The sequence below is a fragment of the Theobroma cacao genome, chromosome 6 (assembly GCF_053813885.1).
Source record: "Theobroma cacao isolate CCN51 chromosome 6, ASM5381388v1, whole genome shotgun sequence".
Lineage (NCBI taxonomy): Eukaryota > Viridiplantae > Streptophyta > Magnoliopsida > Malvales > Malvaceae > Theobroma > Theobroma cacao.
The window spans coordinates 26131258-26150938 of NC_142644.1; the positions used below are offsets into that span (position 1 = coordinate 26131258).

General features: G+C 33.0%; 4 protein-coding genes across 4 annotated transcripts; all 4 read right to left on the reverse strand.

The window, feature by feature from the left end:
• Positions 1-1408: 1408 nt before the first annotated feature.
• On the reverse strand, positions 1409-3218 carry LOC18596294 (GDSL esterase/lipase 1-like). The gene is given in 6 exon segments (XM_018122965.2): positions 1409-1751; positions 1910-2165; positions 2269-2499; positions 2714-2835; positions 2908-2964; positions 2967-3218. Coding segments are annotated over 6 exon segments (1089 nt in total). The 5' UTR covers positions 3154-3218; the 3' UTR covers positions 1409-1515.
• Positions 3219-8622: 5404 nt separating this feature from the next.
• Positions 8623-10476, reverse strand: LOC108662493 (GDSL esterase/lipase 1-like). Its single transcript, XM_018122998.2, has 5 exons — positions 10211-10476; positions 9977-10098; positions 9585-9821; positions 9240-9495; positions 8623-9150 (listed from the first exon to the last, which is right to left on the reverse strand). The coding sequence occupies exons 1-5, from the start codon at positions 10455-10457 to the stop codon at positions 8912-8914; spliced, it is 1101 nt and encodes a 366-aa protein (XP_017978487.2). The 5' UTR covers positions 10458-10476; the 3' UTR covers positions 8623-8911.
• A 1168-nt stretch (positions 10477-11644) lies between these two features.
• On the reverse strand, positions 11645-14950 carry LOC18596295 (GDSL esterase/lipase 5-like). Its single transcript, XM_007024682.3, has 5 exons — positions 14606-14950; positions 14337-14458; positions 13395-13625; positions 12956-13211; positions 11645-12077 (listed from the first exon to the last, which is right to left on the reverse strand). Exons 1-5 carry the CDS (start codon positions 14874-14876, stop codon positions 11833-11835), a joined length of 1125 nt encoding a protein of 374 aa, XP_007024744.3. The 5' UTR covers positions 14877-14950; the 3' UTR covers positions 11645-11832.
• A 2697-nt stretch (positions 14951-17647) lies between these two features.
• Positions 17648-19351, reverse strand: LOC18596296 (uncharacterized). Its single transcript, XM_007024683.3, has 3 exons — positions 18698-19351; positions 18125-18214; positions 17648-18011 (listed from the first exon to the last, which is right to left on the reverse strand). Exons 1-3 carry the CDS (start codon positions 19253-19255, stop codon positions 17949-17951), a joined length of 711 nt encoding a protein of 236 aa, XP_007024745.1. The 5' UTR covers positions 19256-19351; the 3' UTR covers positions 17648-17948.
• Between the last annotated feature and the right edge of the window lie 330 nt (positions 19352-19681).

The following is a 19681-nucleotide window of genomic DNA, read 5'->3' on the forward strand; positions in this document are numbered from 1 at the left end:
AAAATGGAGAAAGAAGAATTTATAAGTAGACATTATAAATTGAAAAAAATTAGTTTTATTTATAAAAAAGAAGTTATTGGAGATCATTAAATCCATATTATCCTTAGTGGATTGGAAATAGGAAAAATAGTTGAGAATTAATAACATTGTGAGAATTGAGAAATGATAAAAAAAAATTGAGATTTATTAGGTAAGGGGGTGAAAAAATATGTCATTTTATTAATTATTTTTACTTTTATAAATTTTTAATGAGAAATGAGATAAATAGTTGAGAATTAATAAAAGTGTGAAAGTAAGAGAAAAAAGATATTTATTAGGTATAAGAGAATAGATAAATATTTTATTATTTATCTTAATTTTTTTATAGTTTTAATATAATTAATTATGTTATTATTATAAAATTATGAGACTTCTTCGAATTTGAAGCATAAAGTCCTTGCTTTTATAGCTTTATCAACCAGCTAGCACAGATGCGAACAGAAGTCTTCCACTAATTTAGTATTAGATTTGTTATGATATTTAAGCTTTTGGTTTAATAAAATTCATTTTTCATAAAAAAAAAATTAAGAAACAAACGAATGATAAAAAAATACTTAAACATTCAATTCAAGAACATGATTGTTTATATCAAAATCTTAGAGGAATATTTAATTTACATGATGATGAGTTATATATATATATAGAAACAGAGTTTTAAGATATTAGACTTTTATTATATAGTGTGTATTATGTTTTGTTCAAAGTCTTTATGTATAAAAAATTAAGAAGGTCCAAAATTTAACCATTTTAAAAAAATAATAACAACATTCATCTTGACCAAGACTAAATAATGGAAATTGATAGATGGATGGGACATTGACTCTTACTTTACGACCAACAAAGAGTTTTTATGTGCATTCTCTCTCAATGCATTTGCCATTCTTACATTTGAAGTTTGATCATTGTCCATGTCATTCGTTTTCAAATATGAATTTTTAAATCAATTAATTGTTAGAATTTTAAATTTCGATTTTAGAAATATCATGTTCAAATTTTGAGAGAGAGGATTTGAAATATATTTTTTATAATTATTACATTACAATTAATCAATTACAATATTAAATTATGTATAATTCATCAAAATATTTTATAGAGTTTATATTTATAAGTGATGGATGTTACATGATTTTTTAATGTGATTGAATAATTACAAGATTGTAATTAAAAATATTACAAATGAAATGCTTTAGAAAGAACTTAAGTCATTTGTGTATTTTAAGATTTAATAAATTTTTATATATATAAAAAACAATTTTAGAGAGAGTAAGATAATTACAGTACTTCCCTCCATTGTACAAAATCTAACATGTGATTTTATTCAAATCAATTGCGTAGAAACACATACATAAAATTCTGGAAAGTTTCACGTCTTGGCACTCTTTGGAAGGCTTATTAGGTTGCACTACTATCAGTATAATCATATTTATTTATTAATTCCTTACTTAGACAACAAACAAATGACATTGAAGTTAATGATCATGCTTCAAATAGTGCTTCGAGATTGTAAGGCCCCGTTATATTGGGTGTTCCCCTCCACATCAGCTCCGCAATCTGCTTATTGGCCTTGTCAGAGATATGACTAGCGTCAAAGAACAAATATTCACTAGGATCTGCACATAATTCATAGTCTGTCACACCCCTCTTTCCTCCGCAGCTGAAAATTCCTCTGTATGGACCGCTCCCACAACATGCAATCTCTGCCTCCTTGAAACCTTCAAATATTCAATCACAGAATCTATATTACAATATGCGTGATTTTTCCGAGCACTTACTTCAAGGATTCATGTACTTATCCCTCGCTTAAAGACATGATTCAAATTTTCTTCTCCTAAATAAACAAATTAGTTTAAGAAGATAGCCCGGTGCATACCATATTTTTCAGGATTATTCAATCTTTCACTAGAAGAAATATTAAAATCATGCTTTGCATATTTAAATCCTTCTAGTTTGATCTTCAGCTCCTGCAGGGCTTTAGAAAGAGCAGCATTGTGGACTTTTGCTAGTTCGGTTGCTTCCTCAAAGCAGGAACCTGTATTTCCCGGTACAAATACTTTCATTATCGGCGCACAACCCAATGGCCCCAAGTTGAGTAACCCAAATTTCCTTCCTCCTTTCTTATATATTTCCTGAAACGTAAAAATGGAATATACATTGCAATCAACCTAACTGGGTTTAAAGGGAAATTTTAAGAGAGAAAACGTTAAGAAGGCTTGAGTTTTATGAACTTACTTTTATAGTATCTGTTAGATTGCCAATCACCATTCCCACATATTCTTCTTTGGACAAGGATTGTAAAACACTGGAGTTTGTGGTGAAAGGGGACATGTAATCATTGCCTCCAATGTTAATTAAGTAAACAGCTTTGGAGAACAAGGTCTTGGCTTGCGCATCGCCTAGTTTCTTCCCCAACAGCTTTGTCACATTTTTGAAATTACTTAACTGAGTTTTCAAATCTATCACCTGCAATTAATCCGCAATTTGTAAAAAGAGGAAGAAATCAGCGTCGAACAAGAACCTCAGAATTTGAAATAGAATAAATTTGAAGATATCCCAGGCGATATTAAATTAATGCATGATTTAATAGACATAAAGGGTTGAAATAGCAAGCATAAGCGAATGGTAGATAAACAGCATATTACACATGTCAGAACCAGAGTGATAACCGAACCCATACCAATCCTTGATTACTTTCAGCTAAAGCACCAGCTCCAGCCGAGGCAAAATTGACCCCATAAATAAATTGATGATTTCCAGGTTGAAGATATGGTGGAATTAATGGTAAGTTTGCATACTCAGCTGCAAGAAAACTAACATTATCAGAACACGGTCATATTTCAGTACAAAAGGAAAAGTGAAAATTTGTCTTACCAATGAAGTCTGGAATTATACGCCCATCAGAAAATCTCCCAGTGGGGTATTTGAAAAGGTTTCTCCATATGGCCAATAATTTGCCCGAGCAATCGTGTTAATGTAGTTATTATTTCCAGGATCAAACAGTGAATCCCCCAAAATGAACAAGGCGACATGGTTTTTTGGCGGACTACGGCTGTATACGAGGGTGAGAGAACTTGCACAAAGAAGAAAGAAACAGACAAAGAACCTTAAACTTGCCATGTTAGAAATGGATTTGACTTTATGTCATTCTCCTCATTGGTTTGCATGGTATTTATAGAGTTGCCTGCTTCCTACCTGACACAGAATTCAGTCCTATGAGATACCACAAGTTTCTTGCAACGTCCTAGAATGAGGCGTGAACTTGCAGGGAAAAAAGGGGCGGTCTACAACGGAATTTTTTTTTAACGGCAAGGTCAAAGAATTTTTCTCAACGAGGATGGCAAACGAAATTTTGAATGGACCAAGTGGCTATTTATTTTATTTTGATATAATATTTGAAAAATTTTTGTATTATTTAAAAAAATTTAAAAAAAAATTTATTTTTTTTGAAAAGAATTTATTAGCTCGAGGAAAAGAAATTCCAATTACATTATTAAACAGTAATTCTCTAACTCTATTCAGGGGTTATTATAGGATAAATTTTTTTTGAAAATATTGAATCCCTCATTGGCCATAGAGTCTGCAACTTTGTTACCCTCTCTAAAAACATTCATTATACGAATTTTTCACTAGTTTTGGATTAAATTGTGAATGGCTTGAATTAAATCAAAATTAGAATATGGATGTCTCATGTGTGAAGAAATCGCTTGAACTACCAATCTGCCATCTACTTGAAGCCCGATCTTTCGATATTCCCACGCATATTTAAGACCACAATATACACCCTAAAATTCTACACAATAAGCTGGACATTTCTTGAGTCGCATAGCATAACCACCCTTCCATTGGCCATTTGAATCTCTAAGAACTCCTCCAACAACTGCTTGATTTATAGAACTCCAATAAGCACCATTCGTATTTAAGGCAATCTAGTCCGAAGGAGGAGTCGCCCAACCTAGCAAAACTTCCACATGGTTGCTAGGTGTCTGTCCCCCTTCTTTTAAGTCCCTGAAAATCACCTTGAGTAATTGCCGAGACCCAAGTATAAATCAAAATTAGTTCTCTCAATGTAACAGATTAATTCTAAAAAATATGTACATTTCTCCACTTCCATAAGAACCAAACTGCTACTTCAAAGATTATAGCTCAAGGAGCACTATTGTCATGTTTTTTTTGCTTACTCAAATTAAATATCAACCAATCTGGTAGAGATAATCCAAAAAAAGAACTAACCTTCTTTGCTTGAAGAAGTTTTAGCCAAATCACGTTGGCTGAAGAGAAGTTCCCAGGAACATAAAGCACTGATTCTTCTGCCATATGACATTGTCTGCATAATCCATCATTTGAGAGGTGAGGATGATATCGTTTTTATATTTTTATTTTGAGTCAAATAAATTTTTATGATTAATAATTGATTAACTGTTATTAGTTAAAATATCACTTGTCATTTTACTTATTCGATATAAAATAAAAATATAAAAACTTGATTGAACATGATAAAAGAATAAGAGTTTATTTGAATTTTCTCGAATATATAATTTAAAGATTTTTTCAAATATTATGTCCTTTCTTTTTTAGTGAAATAGCTGAAAAAACTAAACTTTTTAATGATAATAGGGATTTAAATAGGTAGGGTATTCATTTTTTTTGAAGTATCTTAACTTGAATTCATTTAATTAAGAGGTACCCGAATCCTATTAAAATCCAAATAAAATCGCAAAATACTATCCAAAATCAAACCCTAATAATATAGAACTATCCTCTAATTATCTGAATTCGTTAAATAACTAATTAAATATCTCAAATAATAATTTAGATAACTAAAAATCATATAAAAAATTATTTTTTATGTATTAGTTTATAAAAAAGGAAATTGGTTAAGATGACAAAGGTTGTGTTGAAGGTGAGAAGGATAAATGTTTGAATCTTACAAATTACAAGTTTTTAAAATATTATAATATATATATTTGTATAATTGAGTTCGAGTTTAGAGTATCCTAAGGGTGATATCCAAAACCTATGTAAATTTGAGTTCTCGTAAAAAAAAACTACTCAAATTCGTCCCATAACTGAATATAAGATGCTTTAACCTATGTTATCGGATACTTGAACTTATGTTATCGAGTTGAATATCCACATATGCCTCTATAACAACAACCCACTTACATCCCAAACTGATAAAGATTGATAAATTGATAGGATGATAAATAATTTAATTATTTATTTCAAGATAATTTCTATGTGTTAAGTTGGATAATTAATTTTTATAAAATTTGTAGTTGATTGATAATGACGTAATTATTATAGTTAAATTTTAACACGTTTCTTTAAATGTAGGTTGAGTGGATTATTGTTTAAGTCGATATATATATCACATTAAGTTGGAAGATTAATTATTTTAAATATTTTAATTGATTGCAAAAAAAAAAAACCCGCTTAATATATATTAATTGTAGCACCATACATGAAAGTAATTGCGACTGAGTTCATTGTAGATGTGGAGGCAGCTGATAGAATTTGTTAAAGATTTGTTGTTTGACTATTGCCATGGACCTAACTAATTAGTCTTGTACGAAACTATTAATCTTTGTTAAGTTTGACTACCGCATTCGTCGTATCAACTGTTTAGATGTTTGAAGCTTGCACAGCAAGGCCATTCCAATTACTTTTTTCTTTTAAGCAACATGCCATCCTTGACATTGATTTTAATAATGGAAAACTAAAGATTGCCCTTCATTTTCTCCCAAAGCATACGTTTTCACATCCATAGGTTTTCCAAATCAAATTTTACATATTTTTAAAGAAAGAAGAATGGGGATTTGATGATGAAGAGGATCATCATTCCTGGAATGCAGCACTCCAAGTTGTACTTGCTAATGCAATGCGTGAAGAGTGATTTAGTTTCCTAGACAAATCCTGCCACATAATGGAAGAGAAAATTATTTAACATCTTATGTAGAGATGTAAACAAATAAGATATCTATTTCTTTTTAGAATACTTTTCATAAATGGGCCTGAGACATAAGGCGTTTTTAAGAATGGTGCTCCCTATAATTTTATCTGTTTTTAGCCAAAAAAAAAAAATTGGACAAAATTGTCCTTAATGAAACCGATCTATTTACTAGGCTTCGTGCCTCAACCCAAAACTTATTAATGAGTCAAGTATGTTTAGGTTTGCGCCTCAAACTGATTCATATTTTTTAAGCTTTTCTCATTAGACTATTTATCTTTGGAGTATTCTTTACCAGAAAAAAAAATTTAAGCATTTTGAGCATTTTGGAGTAGTTTTTGATACACGAAGAAAATCTGTGAGCGTTTTGAGCATTTTTAAACATTTTAGAGTTATTTTTGATATATGAAGAAAAACTTTTGAACATTTTGAGCATTCATATTTGTTAATTATGTTGTTAAATGGAATATGGTGTATTGTTTTAAGTTGTTGATCTTATTAAATGGGATTCAGTAGTTTTGGTGTTTTTTGAGAATTATGTGATTAGTTTTTAGGTATTGCGTGACTGATTTTGGATATTACGTGACTAAATTTGGGCATTACGTGACTGATTTTTGATAAGACATTGCGTGACTAGTTTTTGATAAAGCATTGCGTGACTAATTTTTGATAAGGCATTACGTGACTATTTAATAGGCATTGCGTGACTAGTTTTTTGATAAGGCATTGTGTGACTAGTTTCTGATAAAGTATTACGTGACTAGTTGATAGGCATTGCGTGACTAACTTAAGGCATTGTGTGACTAACTTAAGGCATTGTGTGACTAGTTTCTGATAAGGCATTATGTGACTAGTTGATAGGTATTCCGTGACTAGTTTTTGATAAGGCATTGCGTGTCTAATTTCTGATAAGGCATTGCATAACTAGTTGATGGGCATTGCGTGACTTGTTAGTAAGGTATTGCGTGACTTGTTAGTAAGGCATTGCGTGACTTAGGCATTGCTTAAAAATCAGTCACGTAATGCCTAAAACCAATCACGTAATGACTAAAAATTAGTCACACAGTGATTAAGTCACGCAATATCTAAAAATCAGTAAACTCAATTTTGAGTTATATAAATAAACCAATAAACTCAAGAATCTAAAACATATATATATATTTTTGCTAAACCATGAAATTGTGTATTTCATAAAAGATAGATTACAAAACTCCATAACCCTCCAAAGCAAGAGAAACTATCGGGAGGTTTTGCTCACTCCCCTTATACAAAAATAAAATATATTCTTTTTACAAAATATTCTCTGAACAATTTAAACTCAAAATCAAAAAAAAAAAAAAAGAAAATCTCTAGCAAACATACTTAACAATCATCCCAATTACAGACACAACAAAATCGTGAACTACCATAAAACCCATCAAACATACTTTAGCTGTTCTTTCTCCCTGAGCAAAATCGCTGTTTATCGCTCTTAAAAACCCCAAGATCCACCATTAAAAAAATAAAACAAAATAAGAAAAAGCTTGATGTCATATCTGCGAATTGAATGGCGAGATAGATATATTTGAGCAGAGAGAGAAATCGAAATTTAATTTTGAAATTTTTATCTGGATGACGAGAGAAAGAAAATTGAAACTATCTTAATTTGTCTGAAATTGTTTAAAATGTATTATTGTCAAGTCATACCCAAAATTAACCAAAAATAGTTAAAATTATAAAAAATGATATTTTTGAATTGAACTTACGAGAAAGGTTATTTCTCACAATTTTCTCTTCTTTTTAAGTACCCAACTTCATATTCGTCAAGAAAATATCCAAACTTTATCAAAATACGAAAATTTTTATGTCAATGTAGCTATATATATTTATCATTACGTTATTGCTTCACCATATTTTAATATTTATTCTTTCTACAAGGTTTTTTCTTTTGAAAAAGAGAAATCATCCCAAAGAAAAGAATAGTGATAATCTTTTTCCAACTTGGTACTTAATATATCTCTTAAAAAAAAGGAAAGTAGAAATCATTCTTTTTAGATTAAGGAGTGAAAATAAGAATCAATGTTTGAATTGGTCTTTCTATATACCGTCTCCATTCAATGGTTTTGATACTTGTACTTCAATTTAACGATTTTAATTTTTATACATTTATTAAAAGTTACTCCAAGTCAATTGATAATAAAATTAATATTTTTATTTTAACTTGAATGACGTGACATTTGATCTTAATTTGACATATTTAGGTGGATTAATTTTTTGTTATGGGAAATATGCTTGTTTAAAAAAACTATATTTTATTAAAATCAAATAACAATTAATATTTTTAGATAAAGTATTTTTAATTCAAAATAGAGTCTATTTATCTTAAGGTGTACCATATGAAAAATTATTTAAGTTGGCATGTCAGGTCATCAATAAAAATATCACACGATGCAAATTTACCTATAATATTTTAACACCATAAAAAATTGCCTTTAAATCAATTTTTGATAAAAATTTAAGAATTAAATTAGGCAAAATTACAATAAAAAGATTAAACGCGCAGAATTGAAATGCTAGATGGCCTACCACAATTTTTTTTTTAAAAAAAAAGCAGCTTATTGGTGCAAAATTAGCCATACAGACTCAAAAGATAACGCCCATGATCCAAAGTTGACCTTTTATTAATATCTAATATACAAACCCACACGGCCTACAAGGCCCGATGCGGAGTTTGGGTCATTATGTCTGCTTAGAGCCCATGACCAAATATGAGGTCATTGTAATGATATAAAATATGATAATGATACTGCTACCAATCTTAAAATATCCAATTCAGGTTACCCTTTTCCTAGAGATTTATTGCATTTGCTCATGCAATAACATTATAACAAGGGGCAAATAGTTCCCATAAACAAATTATCATAACCTCAGGACATCAAATTTATTAAATCAAAGGTTGATTAGTGTTCTAAGATTGTGAGGCCCTGTGACATTGGGATCAGTTGCACTCCACATTAGCTCTGCTAATTGCTGGTTGGCCTTTCCAGTGAGATGGTAACCGTCAAAGAACACATATTCATTAGGATTTTCACATAATTCATAGTCTGTGACTCCCCCTCTTCCTCCACAGCTCAAAATTCCTCTGTACTGACCACTCCCGCAACATGCCATCTTCACCTCGTTGAAACCTTCAAACCCACAAAGCACAAAGATATTTTGGAATAAGGTTTAAACATTTTGACATAAGAATGATGGGGAAGATGGTATGTTGACATACCATATTTTGAAGGATCGTTTATTCTTTCACTGAGGGAACTGTAAAAATTGAAATTTGTATATTTGAATCCTTTTAGTTGCCTCTCTAGCTCTTGGAGGGCTAAGGAAAGTTCTCTGTTATGTAGCTCAGCTAGTGCTGTTGCTTCCTCAAAGCACGAGCCATTGCTCCCTTGGTCAAGTATTTTTACGAATGGTATACAACCTAGTGGCTCCACATTTACAAACCCAAATTTCCTTCCTCCTTTCTCATACAATTCCTAAGACATTAAATTTGACCATAGATTAGTTAATTGATAAAAGACAGAGAATGGAATGAAATTTAGGTAAACTAAATCTCTTTTATTACCTTGATTGTGACTGTCAGATTACCAATCACCATCCCCACATATTCTTCTTTAGAGTAGGTCTGAAACACAGTAGCGTTTGGATAGAAAGGGACTAAGTAATCATTCCTTCCAATGCTAATTAAGTAAACAGCTTTCGAAAGCAATGATTTGGCTTCTGCATCACCTAGTTTCTGCATCAACTGTTTCTCTACATCCTCGAAAAAAATTAGCTGAGTCGTGAGATCAATTGGATGGAGCTGGAAAGAAACCACAAGGGCAAAGGGAAAAGTTTGAGCTTATTTATATAGAATTAGTAAACAAACCTAATCATAACCAAAAGTCAAAACATATATAGTAGCCTCAAAGGTAGCGAAACTATTGCTTTTTAAGACGATTAAGAACAGCCACATACCAATTCTCGATGAGTTTCAACCAGAGCACCAGCTCCACTTGATGCAAAATTCACTCCATAAGTAAAATCATGAATGCCAGGTTGTAAATAAGGCAGAACATATGGTGCTTTTGCATACTCAGCTGCAATAAATCACCCAAGGACAACTTAGTTACTTGAGTAACATTGTTTGTCTTCGAATATGACTGAGAAAAAAAAAAAAAAAAAAAAAAGAAGCATCCTAAAATGTCTTACCAATAAAATCAGGAATCAGAAGCCCATCTGAAAATCTTCCCGAGGGGTACTTGATATAGGTTTCCCCATAGGGCTGGTAATTTGCCTGGGCAGTGGTGTTGATGTAGTTATTATTCCCAGAATCAAATATCGAATCCCCGAAGATGAACAAGGTAACATGATTTTCAGGCAGGCAATGGCAGCTAATTAGAGTGAGAAAGCTTGTGCATGAAAGGAAGAGGATGATATGAAACCTTAAATTTGCCATATTCTGTTTATGTTGCAATTTTTTGGTTAGGTCAATGGGTATTTATAGGGTTCGCAATTCAAGTAGTACATCCGAAGAATAAAAGAAACATTATATAATATGAACACTAGGCAGATTTGAATAAGTACAATCAATCTTAGCGGAAAATGGGGATTAATGCCTGTGCTAGAAAGCATTATATGTAAGGTCAGATCAATAATCTACAGAATCAAACATTTGATTCGGGCAATGATCTGATCTCATTAGCTGACATTTCGTAATTAAAATGATTCAGACTGATGGTTTATACATAGAATCAAATTGTGAAGATTTTCACAAGTTTGGTCATAAGAAAATACAATTATTTTATAGAAACACGTTAAACTTAAGAATGCTCTCGGATGGTGTGGAGTGTTTTCTTGGACAATCACAAAACTCAGACCTTATCTTAAGAAAATAGTACACGTTAAACTTACGAAAATAGTATTATTTTACTTGTCCTTGCTCATCAACAAAAGAAAATAAAATATCCTTCTCCACAGTGTCAATGTTTTACAATGACAAAAGCCAAGGAAAAAACAATTAACGGAGGCACAAACTGATGATGGTGACAGCACTTTATCTTCATAAAGAAGAAGACTCCTCCAAAGTCAAATCCTCCTCTAAAATTAGCCATTCAAAAAAGAGAGGAATTTGGCAAAGGACTGCCACAAAAATGGAATTTAACAGCTGGTGCCTGCCTCCTTCAATGTATCAGAAACTCAGACATGTCTTGAATGTTGTTCTTGGTAGGTGGTGATGTGAGATAACACAATACTCTCCAAAATATTTGGTAAACGCCATTGATGCCGGTGAAATTAGCCAGCACTGCCTAACTAACATCCCACACAGTTAAATATACCAGGACCAGGTGACAGCTAATTCCATTATATCCAACATTTTACTGACCATTTTATTTATAATTTGCCACTCGTATATGGGACCAATTAGGAGTTATTCCTCGAGCAAATCCAATCAGATTTTGCCCCTAAAAACAATTATAAAGGAAAAGAACCAAAACATATTCTTATATATCCTCTGATAAATTATATGGATTAGAATCCATGTATTTACACACACTTTTGTTAAAAAAGAAAAAATAAATTCTTGTTTTCAAGGTGGATAAGACTAGTGGGGGAGTTAGAATTTTAGGTTTGAGGGGGTAAAAATAAAAAATTTAATATTTGAAGAGATGAAATTATAAAATTTGTTAAAAAATAAGAATAAAATTATAAATATTTAAAACAAAAACAAAGAAAATATTACAAATTTTTGAAATTTTGGGGAGGCGGGGGCCGCTGGCCCCACCCTCCCTCCGCCTCTGGATATGACCTTCTCTTAAAGAGTTCTCCGTTGCTTAATTAATCCGGAATAGTTTCCTCAGATTGTACGGTCCAACATCACGAGAATTGCTTGTTCCACTCCACATTTGATCTGCCAATTGTTTGTAAATCTTTTCGGTGAGATGGAAAGAGTCCCAAAACACATAATCATTGGGATCCTTACAAAGCTGAAATTCCTTCACTTTCCTTTTTCCCCCACAGCTGAATACTCCTCTATACTGCCCCGTTCCACAGCAAGCTGCCTCCCCTTCCTTGAAACCTTCATGAAACCAAAATTTCCACCCAATTAATTGCAATTCCTTTTGCTTGTATTCAGTAAAAATTTTTCTCGGGAAACAAACATATAATTTTCATTTGCAGCAGTTTCCTTATCTATTGTGTAATTTCCATTCCAAAATTATGATACTCCAACCTAATAAAAAATGACTAGGCTTTAGAACTTAAGCTCGGCTCTTTGGGCCTAGTTTGACATTGCTGTTGCAACCAAAAGCAGCTTTTGAAAGATGAAAACGCAATCCCAAACGAGGACTAAGAACCTTTTAGAGACGAGGTTATCATTGACCCCTTAAAGCTTTGGACTAGAAGCTCTCAAGCTTACCAAGATCTCGAGGTTGCAAATACGTGATCATATATTCTGCCTTTTATCAAAAGTTCAGATCCCTCCAGTAGTTTTCTTTTTGACCAATCATAGTATCTTTTTTGAGGAGTTCAACCAATAATCGATGTTCAATGTCCTTTTTTTTTTTTTTGTTTTTTTGACAGAATGTTCAATGCTTTTATTAAAAGTGTATGATTATTTCAAACTTAAAAATTAAAAAAAAAAGGTCGAAAAGTGTCTATAAACAAATTTATTAAGGGAATTTTCATAAAAGAGAAAATATATATATATTCAATATATATATTATCTCTTCTTAAACTTCGTGAGAATAATGTATTAATTAAATAAAAACATTTTTTAAAATAAAATTTTAACTAATTCTAAGGAGTGCCTATATGTGCCTGTAAACGGGGCCAAAAAAAAAAAAACAAATTAATCATGGATGTAGGTCAAAGGTCCCCTAGGATCAAGTGCACTAGGACAAAAGCTAGTTTTGAGTTATTCTTTGTGATTTTGCATGTTGTTTAATTTGAACGTACCATATTTGGAGGGATGGTGCATTCTTTGTCTGAGATTGCTGTTGAAGTCAAAAAGTGAATACTTGAACCCCTTCAATCGTTTTTCTAAGTCAAAGAGGAGCTTGGAAAGGGCTTTGTTGTGTAAGTTTGCAAGTGATGTTACTTCCTCCAAGCAGCTGCCATTGTTTTCAGACTTGATTATCCTCATTCCCGGAACGCAACCCAAATCCGGCAAGTTGATGAAGGCAAATTTTCGACCGCCTCTTGTATATATTTCCTGCCAAAATTAACACAAAAACATATATAGCATTTAATTACGACACAAGCTTTTACCACATTTTGTCCCACAAAGACAGAACAGGCAGATTCATACCCTAAAAAGCTAAAGAACTTTAAGCTTCGAATTTAGACAATATCTACCCTTCCATTTTTAATAATTGAGACAAGAAGAATTACTTACTTTAATGGTTGTTGTAAGGTTGCCGATTACCATCCCAACATATGTGGAGTCAGGGTAGTTGTTTAAGATAGTGGAATTGGTCAAGAAAGGGCTCATGTAATCATTGCTCCCAATGCTAAACAAGTAGACGGCTCTTGATATGGTCATCTTCGCTTCATCATTTCCTAATTTCTGCCTCAACCAACTCTCTACCTTGCTGTAGTAGCTTAGCTGTGTTTTGAGATCGATCACCTGAAAAGGGATAATTAATTGATCAGTAACCATTACACAAAAGTGGAGCTAGTATTCAACCCTGCTATCAAAATCTCCACAAAAATCGTGGTTGTACGTTTGAGACATCATTCGTTCTCTCTGGTCTCTTTATATATATATCCATGTTGACCTTAGGTTTCATGTACAAATTTCTTCTGATGTTTTGGTGAAGATGGGACAGGATACCAGTAAGTTCATTTGGGCCTCACTTGATGTTTGACATATCAAAGGATACATTAGTGGACCCAAAACATTAGGTGCATCCAGCCAAATTAAAGTAAAATTTATCTCAAAATTTCACTTTGGCCACAAGGTTTTGGTCTGGATCGTCAGGACTATCTCCTGTTTCAAAACATTCACACCATAAAAGTCTTTTCTCCTAATCCTTCCCCCTTTTTAAAATTTTTCTCTCTGTTTCTTTTTATCCTTCTATGCTAAGTTGTTGAAGATAATGAAATGAATATTTGTTCCAGTGACTTAATAGCATTTTGAGTCAAGCATTGGATAAATATATGCAAACTGCCTATATACAGAGCAGGCAAAGAAAAACCACAATTAAGAAGGTGTTTAACAGAAGAAAAACATTCCTAAATGTGAGAATGCTGTAGACAATTTCATTCCAGTAATGTATAAATATTCCGGAATGTATATAAAGAATGAAGAAATGGGAAGGAAGAAGATAATACATACGAATCCTTGAAATGTCTCAGCTAGAGCACCTGCTCCAGCAGATGCAAAATTTACCCCAAGGTAATATTGTCGAAACCCCGGTTGCAGAAATGGCGGGATCAATGGCAAGTTTGCATGTTTAGCTACAAAATAGAAAAAGCACAAATAAAAAATGTATACAAAGGTGAGACAAGAAGAAGATGTTAGGCAGAGAGAATATTTGTTGGTTAACCAAATTTGAACTTTGTACAAACAGTAAAAGCCACAAGAGAAGATTTTGCAAATCTCACCAATAAAGTCTGATACCAAACGCCCATCAGAAAACCTTCCGGTGGGAAACTTGAAATAAGTTTCTCCATAAGGCCAGAAATTTGCTTGGTCGAGAGTTGAGGTGTTGATATAGTTGTTGTTGCCAACATCCAGAAATGAATCACCAAAGAGGAAGAAGGGCACCGCAGCCCTGGCATGCTTCTCTGGCAGCTGGGATTTCCCTCTGCAACGTGTTGCGGTGAGTGCTATATGAAGGAAGAGAATAAAGAAGAGAAAGCTTAGTCTAGCCATGATAAAATTCTTCTTTAGGGCTTCATTAATCTCACAGTTGCTGCCAAAATATATTGACTTTGTCTCTGTTTGATGTGAAAAGGACTAAACTATATATGTACCTGCTAGCAAGATGAGACCATATATAGTTTTTCAAATGCAATGCGAACTAAGTTTTCCTCATTGCATTTAAACAGTGACTCGGAGATGATTAGTATATATGGACAAATTTTATAGTTAAGTTTGACCCAAGAGGAAAAGAAAAGATTCTAACAGCATATATTTTGGTGAATTAATTTGGCTTTTCTGTTGTTTTTCTATAGTTTAATTACTTAATTTGCCAACATTTTCCACAGAAATGCAACATAGTTTAATTTATTACGCATGGGCCAAGACAGAATGAATCAGGGATCAGGAAAATAAAACATTAAAAAATGCAACTCAGCAATAAAAAGGAGACAGACTGCAAAGTTCCATGTGGCCAAAATTTTACAGACTAAAAACTCACATTAACCCGGCTGTTTTCTTCTGTTATAATCTGAACTGAACACGTGCCTCCTTTATGACTTACTCCTAGGTGAAAGAAAAATGTGTTTTACAAATAATTATATGGCCGCATCAATATTTGACTAAGCTAACATAAAATTAAATATATACAACAGTATTTAGTATTTTGATTAAATTAAATATTCAAGTCGGCCGATTTTGCGTTGTTTAATTAAGACAAAGTCTATGGTTCCCCCTTTCTTTTTAATTTTCGTGGCAGTTGTGGCCATGATATGAAGGAGACATAAGGTAAGGGTGTTTAAATATAAATAATAATAAGAGATTTTGAGAAGGAAGCCAGGTAGGGAGGAAGATTGTTGAGAAACTTTTTGTCTAATGTCAAACGAATCCGTGATTGGGGAAGCACACATGACACATCCATCCAGCATTTGTATGAAGCACGTGTACGAAAGTTCAAAAAGGCAGAAAGAAAAAGAATTCAATAGTTACGAATTTAGGAGGTGGGTATTTTTTTTTCCCTTGGGGATCGATTGTTGTTATTTAAGTTCAAAGCTATGAAGGTCAGCCTCCACCGCCTACATATTATTATTATTACTAAAGGGTTGAGGTTTATGCAACAAGGTTAATTTATATATATATAATATAATTGAATTTCCATGAAAATGTAAATTGGATTGTCTTGAATTTTGGATCAATTGATTTTCACTAATTTGTTTCTCTGGAAAATGGACCCTTGCATGCATCTTAATTAAAGCTCCTTAATTACTCTCATTAATATTTCATCACAACTGCTGATCATTTTGGTATCCTTTTTGTATAAATTTTCGCATGTTGCATGCCTTGCTTAATCAAAGTATAAGTGAGGCCTTCAAGAGCATTTCAAAGACACGTCAAGAAATATTTTAACATGAGATTTCTATGAATGAATCACTAGTGAAAAATCCATTGCTTTTCACAGTACTTGCCACCAGCCCGTCATTCTCTTTATTTTCTCTAAAATACATCTATGTAGTTAAATCATCGTATGACAAGTTACTATGGTCCATTGGTGGTAAGTACGTATGTGATGAAATTCAAGTTTATCTCCGAAGGTAATTATGGCTTAATTACTTGGTGATCATATTTAAACTTCACGGCCCAAGGCCTAGATTGGAATATTTTTACTTATGATGATGGCAAAGGCTAGCTAGACTACACGTCTAATTTGACTTATGTGTGTGTGTGTCTAACTCTATATACCCTTCCTATATCGGCTTCCTAACAGATAGACATGAGGTTCATTACCTTTCTATAATCTTTTTCTTTAGAGCCGAAAGAAAAAGGTAAGATTTTGATTGTGTATAGAGAAAATTTGCAACGGGGCAATCCCTTATTAAGAGGCCATCACAGTCCTCATAGATGTCAATGAAAGAATATCGAAAAAGGCGAATGTATGGATGTGAAATATAACCCAGATATTGTCCAAGTCAAGAAAGAAATATGTCAATAAATATGAACAGTTGAAACGTCAAATTAAGCTCGCAGGAAGAAATTCGATCTATGCGTTTAAGCTGTTGAATCTACAACATCTCTAGTAGAAGATGAAACTCGTGCTTGGTTCTTTGAGCTTTGAACTTTGACTTTTTTTGCATGCAAAACATAGAAATAGAGTATATGAGTAGGCCTGGGCTAAAGACGAGCTAGAGTGGAGTTAAGGTGGCCATATCAGTCCATTCAAATGGACAATGATCAAAGGAGGTGCGGGGTCCTTCCCTTGCTCATGAAAAATAAACAAGCTGAGGACAAATGCACTAAAGAAAAGAGAATACAATAATAGTATTTTGATTAGCTCTTTCATCGTTTCGATTAATTTCCGGATCTATATATTAACATAATTGTCAAATATTGGAAATTAAGATAGATGATGACCTCTTAGCAAAAAGTGGAAGATCACTTGAGACTCTAGTTTCTGTTGCAATGAATGACGTTGGGCGTCTCCACAAAGAAGCCAGCTGGAGTAGAGACGAGTTGCCAAACATGGAAAGCTGTGTTTTGGGGATTTTAATGCTGGATATATTTGCTGACCAGTGGCAATTATCTGTAATAACTTTACTCTCCACAACTGTAACTGATGGAACACGTTATTTTTTCAGTTATGATGCAGGTTGCTGATTGTGAATTTCTTGCTGGATTTGTAAGTGAAATGGTGGATCAGACCTTAGTCATACATGATCTTTGAAATACATAGTAACTAGTAATTTACCCATGGTTCGCTGCAGGATTTTTTTTCAAAAAAAAATATTGGAAATTATAATGAAAAGACATCATGGCTGGCTGATAATCATATCATGCTATTGATGTAAAAACTGTAAGATGAATTGAATCCTATGATTTCTTTTTTGATAAGATTGAGAATCAAATGCCTCCATGTCTTGATTTAGGAGGGCCAGGTGACAGGATTCCTTATATAAGCCATTAGCAAGGATCTTAATCTTCCTTAAGGAAGAAGAGACCGTCAGGCTATTTAGCCATTAGCAAATCACATCAACAAGAATCTTGTAGCTTCAGAAAAGGCAAACTTTCTTATCAAGAAAATCTCCGGTTTTTTTAGATGTAGATAGCCAATGCACATTGCTTCAGGAAGGATTTGGAATCATTTGAAAAGGATGCCTGCAGCAAAGTCAAGTAATTTACAAATGAATCAAAGAAGACATATTTATATATATAAGCGTGCATGATGATTTCTACTTAGGGGAAATTATGAGATGTGAAATGACACTTACAAAGAGATTTTTAGCTGCTTTGTTGCTGTAAGCTTCATTTAGGAATGCCAGTTGGCTATACTCGAAACTTATGTCACAATCCAGGGCAACCTGCAAGACATAAAAATTATGAAGTATAAAAAAGAAGGTATGACATTTTGGGACTTGGGAAAATTACTTAGGTATAAAATGAATGTATTAAACTTAAGAAATAGATGCATGACCATGAAACCAAAGGTTTATGGGCTTAAAGTAAGGCATCTGCAATTTCTCAAAGGCCTAAAGTCATCTGTTTACGCTCTCATGATAGTTTGGGAGCTGTAATATATCCACTTCCAAATTCCAAAAGAACTATGCTTTTCTTTTCAGTGGTAAAAAATAACTATATGCGTCTGCCAATTGAAATACGGCAAGCACTAATTATTGCAAAACCTAAATAATCTGTTATGAATCCCTTTATGGGAAAAAAAAATTGATTCACAAATTGAGGTTTATGTCATTTTGATGCTTTGAACTTGAAAGCTTTGAGAAGCAAGCAATTCAGAATGTAAATCTTTATCAAGGTGAAAGGAAAGAAAGAGTACACATACAAACCTTGATTTTTGGCAGGGTTAAGTGTAGAATATGGAGGTTTACTTTAATATCGCCTAATAGTTTCATTGGAATAATGTTCTGCCCCTGCTGATCTTGCAACCAACCTCCACCCATAACCTGGCTAACATTCACACAAGAAACCAAAACCCTTGTTCTCAAACTTACATTGTTACTATGAGCAGGTTGATAGAACCTGGGAACTCGAATAGCTGCTATTGGAAGTCCTTCCAAATAAAGTTGAAACCTCGAAGGGCTGTAGCTTAGGCCAATTTTGTTAGGATTGCTAGCATTTAAGATCAAAGATGCAACAGACGAAACAAAGAGGGTTGAATTGGAATAAACATTCAATTTGTAAGCATCTAATCTTATGGTTTGAATAGAAAATACCGGCTTTTGAGGCTTCAAAACGAATACAACAGTCAATCCACCCACCCCTACCGTGGCAACTATGACAAGAAGATTAACAGACAGAAAGAAACAGCATCTCCTGAGAAAACGCTTTTGCTTAGATTGTTGCTGGAAACATAAACAAGCCAAATCGGGCATTGCAGCATTCATGATGAACCTTCATCTTGGGACTCAGCCAAACTAATCAAACAGTTTAAGTGGTTATTTAATCGTTACTTTATTGTTGCTACTTCTAGATTAAGAAGGAATTTGATGTTTTCCTTTAACTGCAGAATTCCGTTATTCCTTTCTTAACGGGGCTCCGAAGCCTCGAATAGATTCCAGGGTAGATTGAATAGAAAGAAATGAGTCAAGACCATAGATTAATTTTAGGTATTCTTTTGTTGAATTTTCGTTCATTGAACTCAATAATTAGATTCAAAAAATGCGAATAAGTTCCCACTGCCGTACAGCCTCAATTGCTGAAGGCTGAGATAACTTTTTGGAAGTTCAACATATTCATTTAATTTTCTACTGGCATGCATTTTATAAATAGGGATAGTAACTTGGATGACTAGTACTCACTCAAAATGGAGC

What these genes read in the sequence shown, in the direction of transcription:
- LOC108662493 (XM_018122998.2), bottom strand. Translation starts at nt 10,457, where the DNA reads ATGGCAAATTTAAGGTTTCATATCATCCTCTTCCTTTCATGCACAAGC. An exon ending in TCTGATTCCTGATTTTATTG is followed by an intron (nt 10,099 to 10,210) that starts GTAAGACATTTT and finishes GATTTATTGCAG; the next exon opens with CTGAGTATGCAAAAGCACCA. An exon ending in ATCTGACAGTCACAATCAAG is followed by an intron (nt 9,496 to 9,584) that starts GTAATAAAAGAG and finishes TTAATGTCTTAG; the next exon opens with GAATTGTATGAGAAAGGAGG.
- LOC18596295 (XM_007024682.3), bottom strand. Translation starts at nt 14,876, where the DNA reads ATGGCTAGACTAAGCTTTCTCTTCTTTATTCTCTTCCTTCATATAGCA. An exon ending in CTGAGACATTTCAAGGATTC is followed by an intron (nt 13,626 to 14,336) that starts GTATGTATTATC and finishes ATCCCTTTTCAG; the next exon opens with GTGATCGATCTCAAAACACA. An exon ending in GCACCATCCCTCCAAATATG is followed by an intron (nt 12,078 to 12,955) that starts GTACGTTCAAAT and finishes GGTTTCATGAAG; the next exon opens with GTTTCAAGGAAGGGGAGGCA.
- LOC18596296 (XM_007024683.3), bottom strand. Translation starts at nt 19,255, where the DNA reads ATGAATGCTGCAATGCCCGATTTGGCTTGTTTATGTTTCCAGCAACAA. An exon ending in TAACCCTGCCAAAAATCAAG is followed by an intron (nt 18,215 to 18,697) that starts GTTTGTATGTGT and finishes TATGTCTTGCAG; the next exon opens with GTTGCCCTGGATTGTGACAT. An exon ending in AAGCAGCTAAAAATCTCTTT is followed by an intron (nt 18,012 to 18,124) that starts GTAAGTGTCATT and finishes ACTTTGCTGCAG; the next exon opens with GCATCCTTTTCAAATGATTC.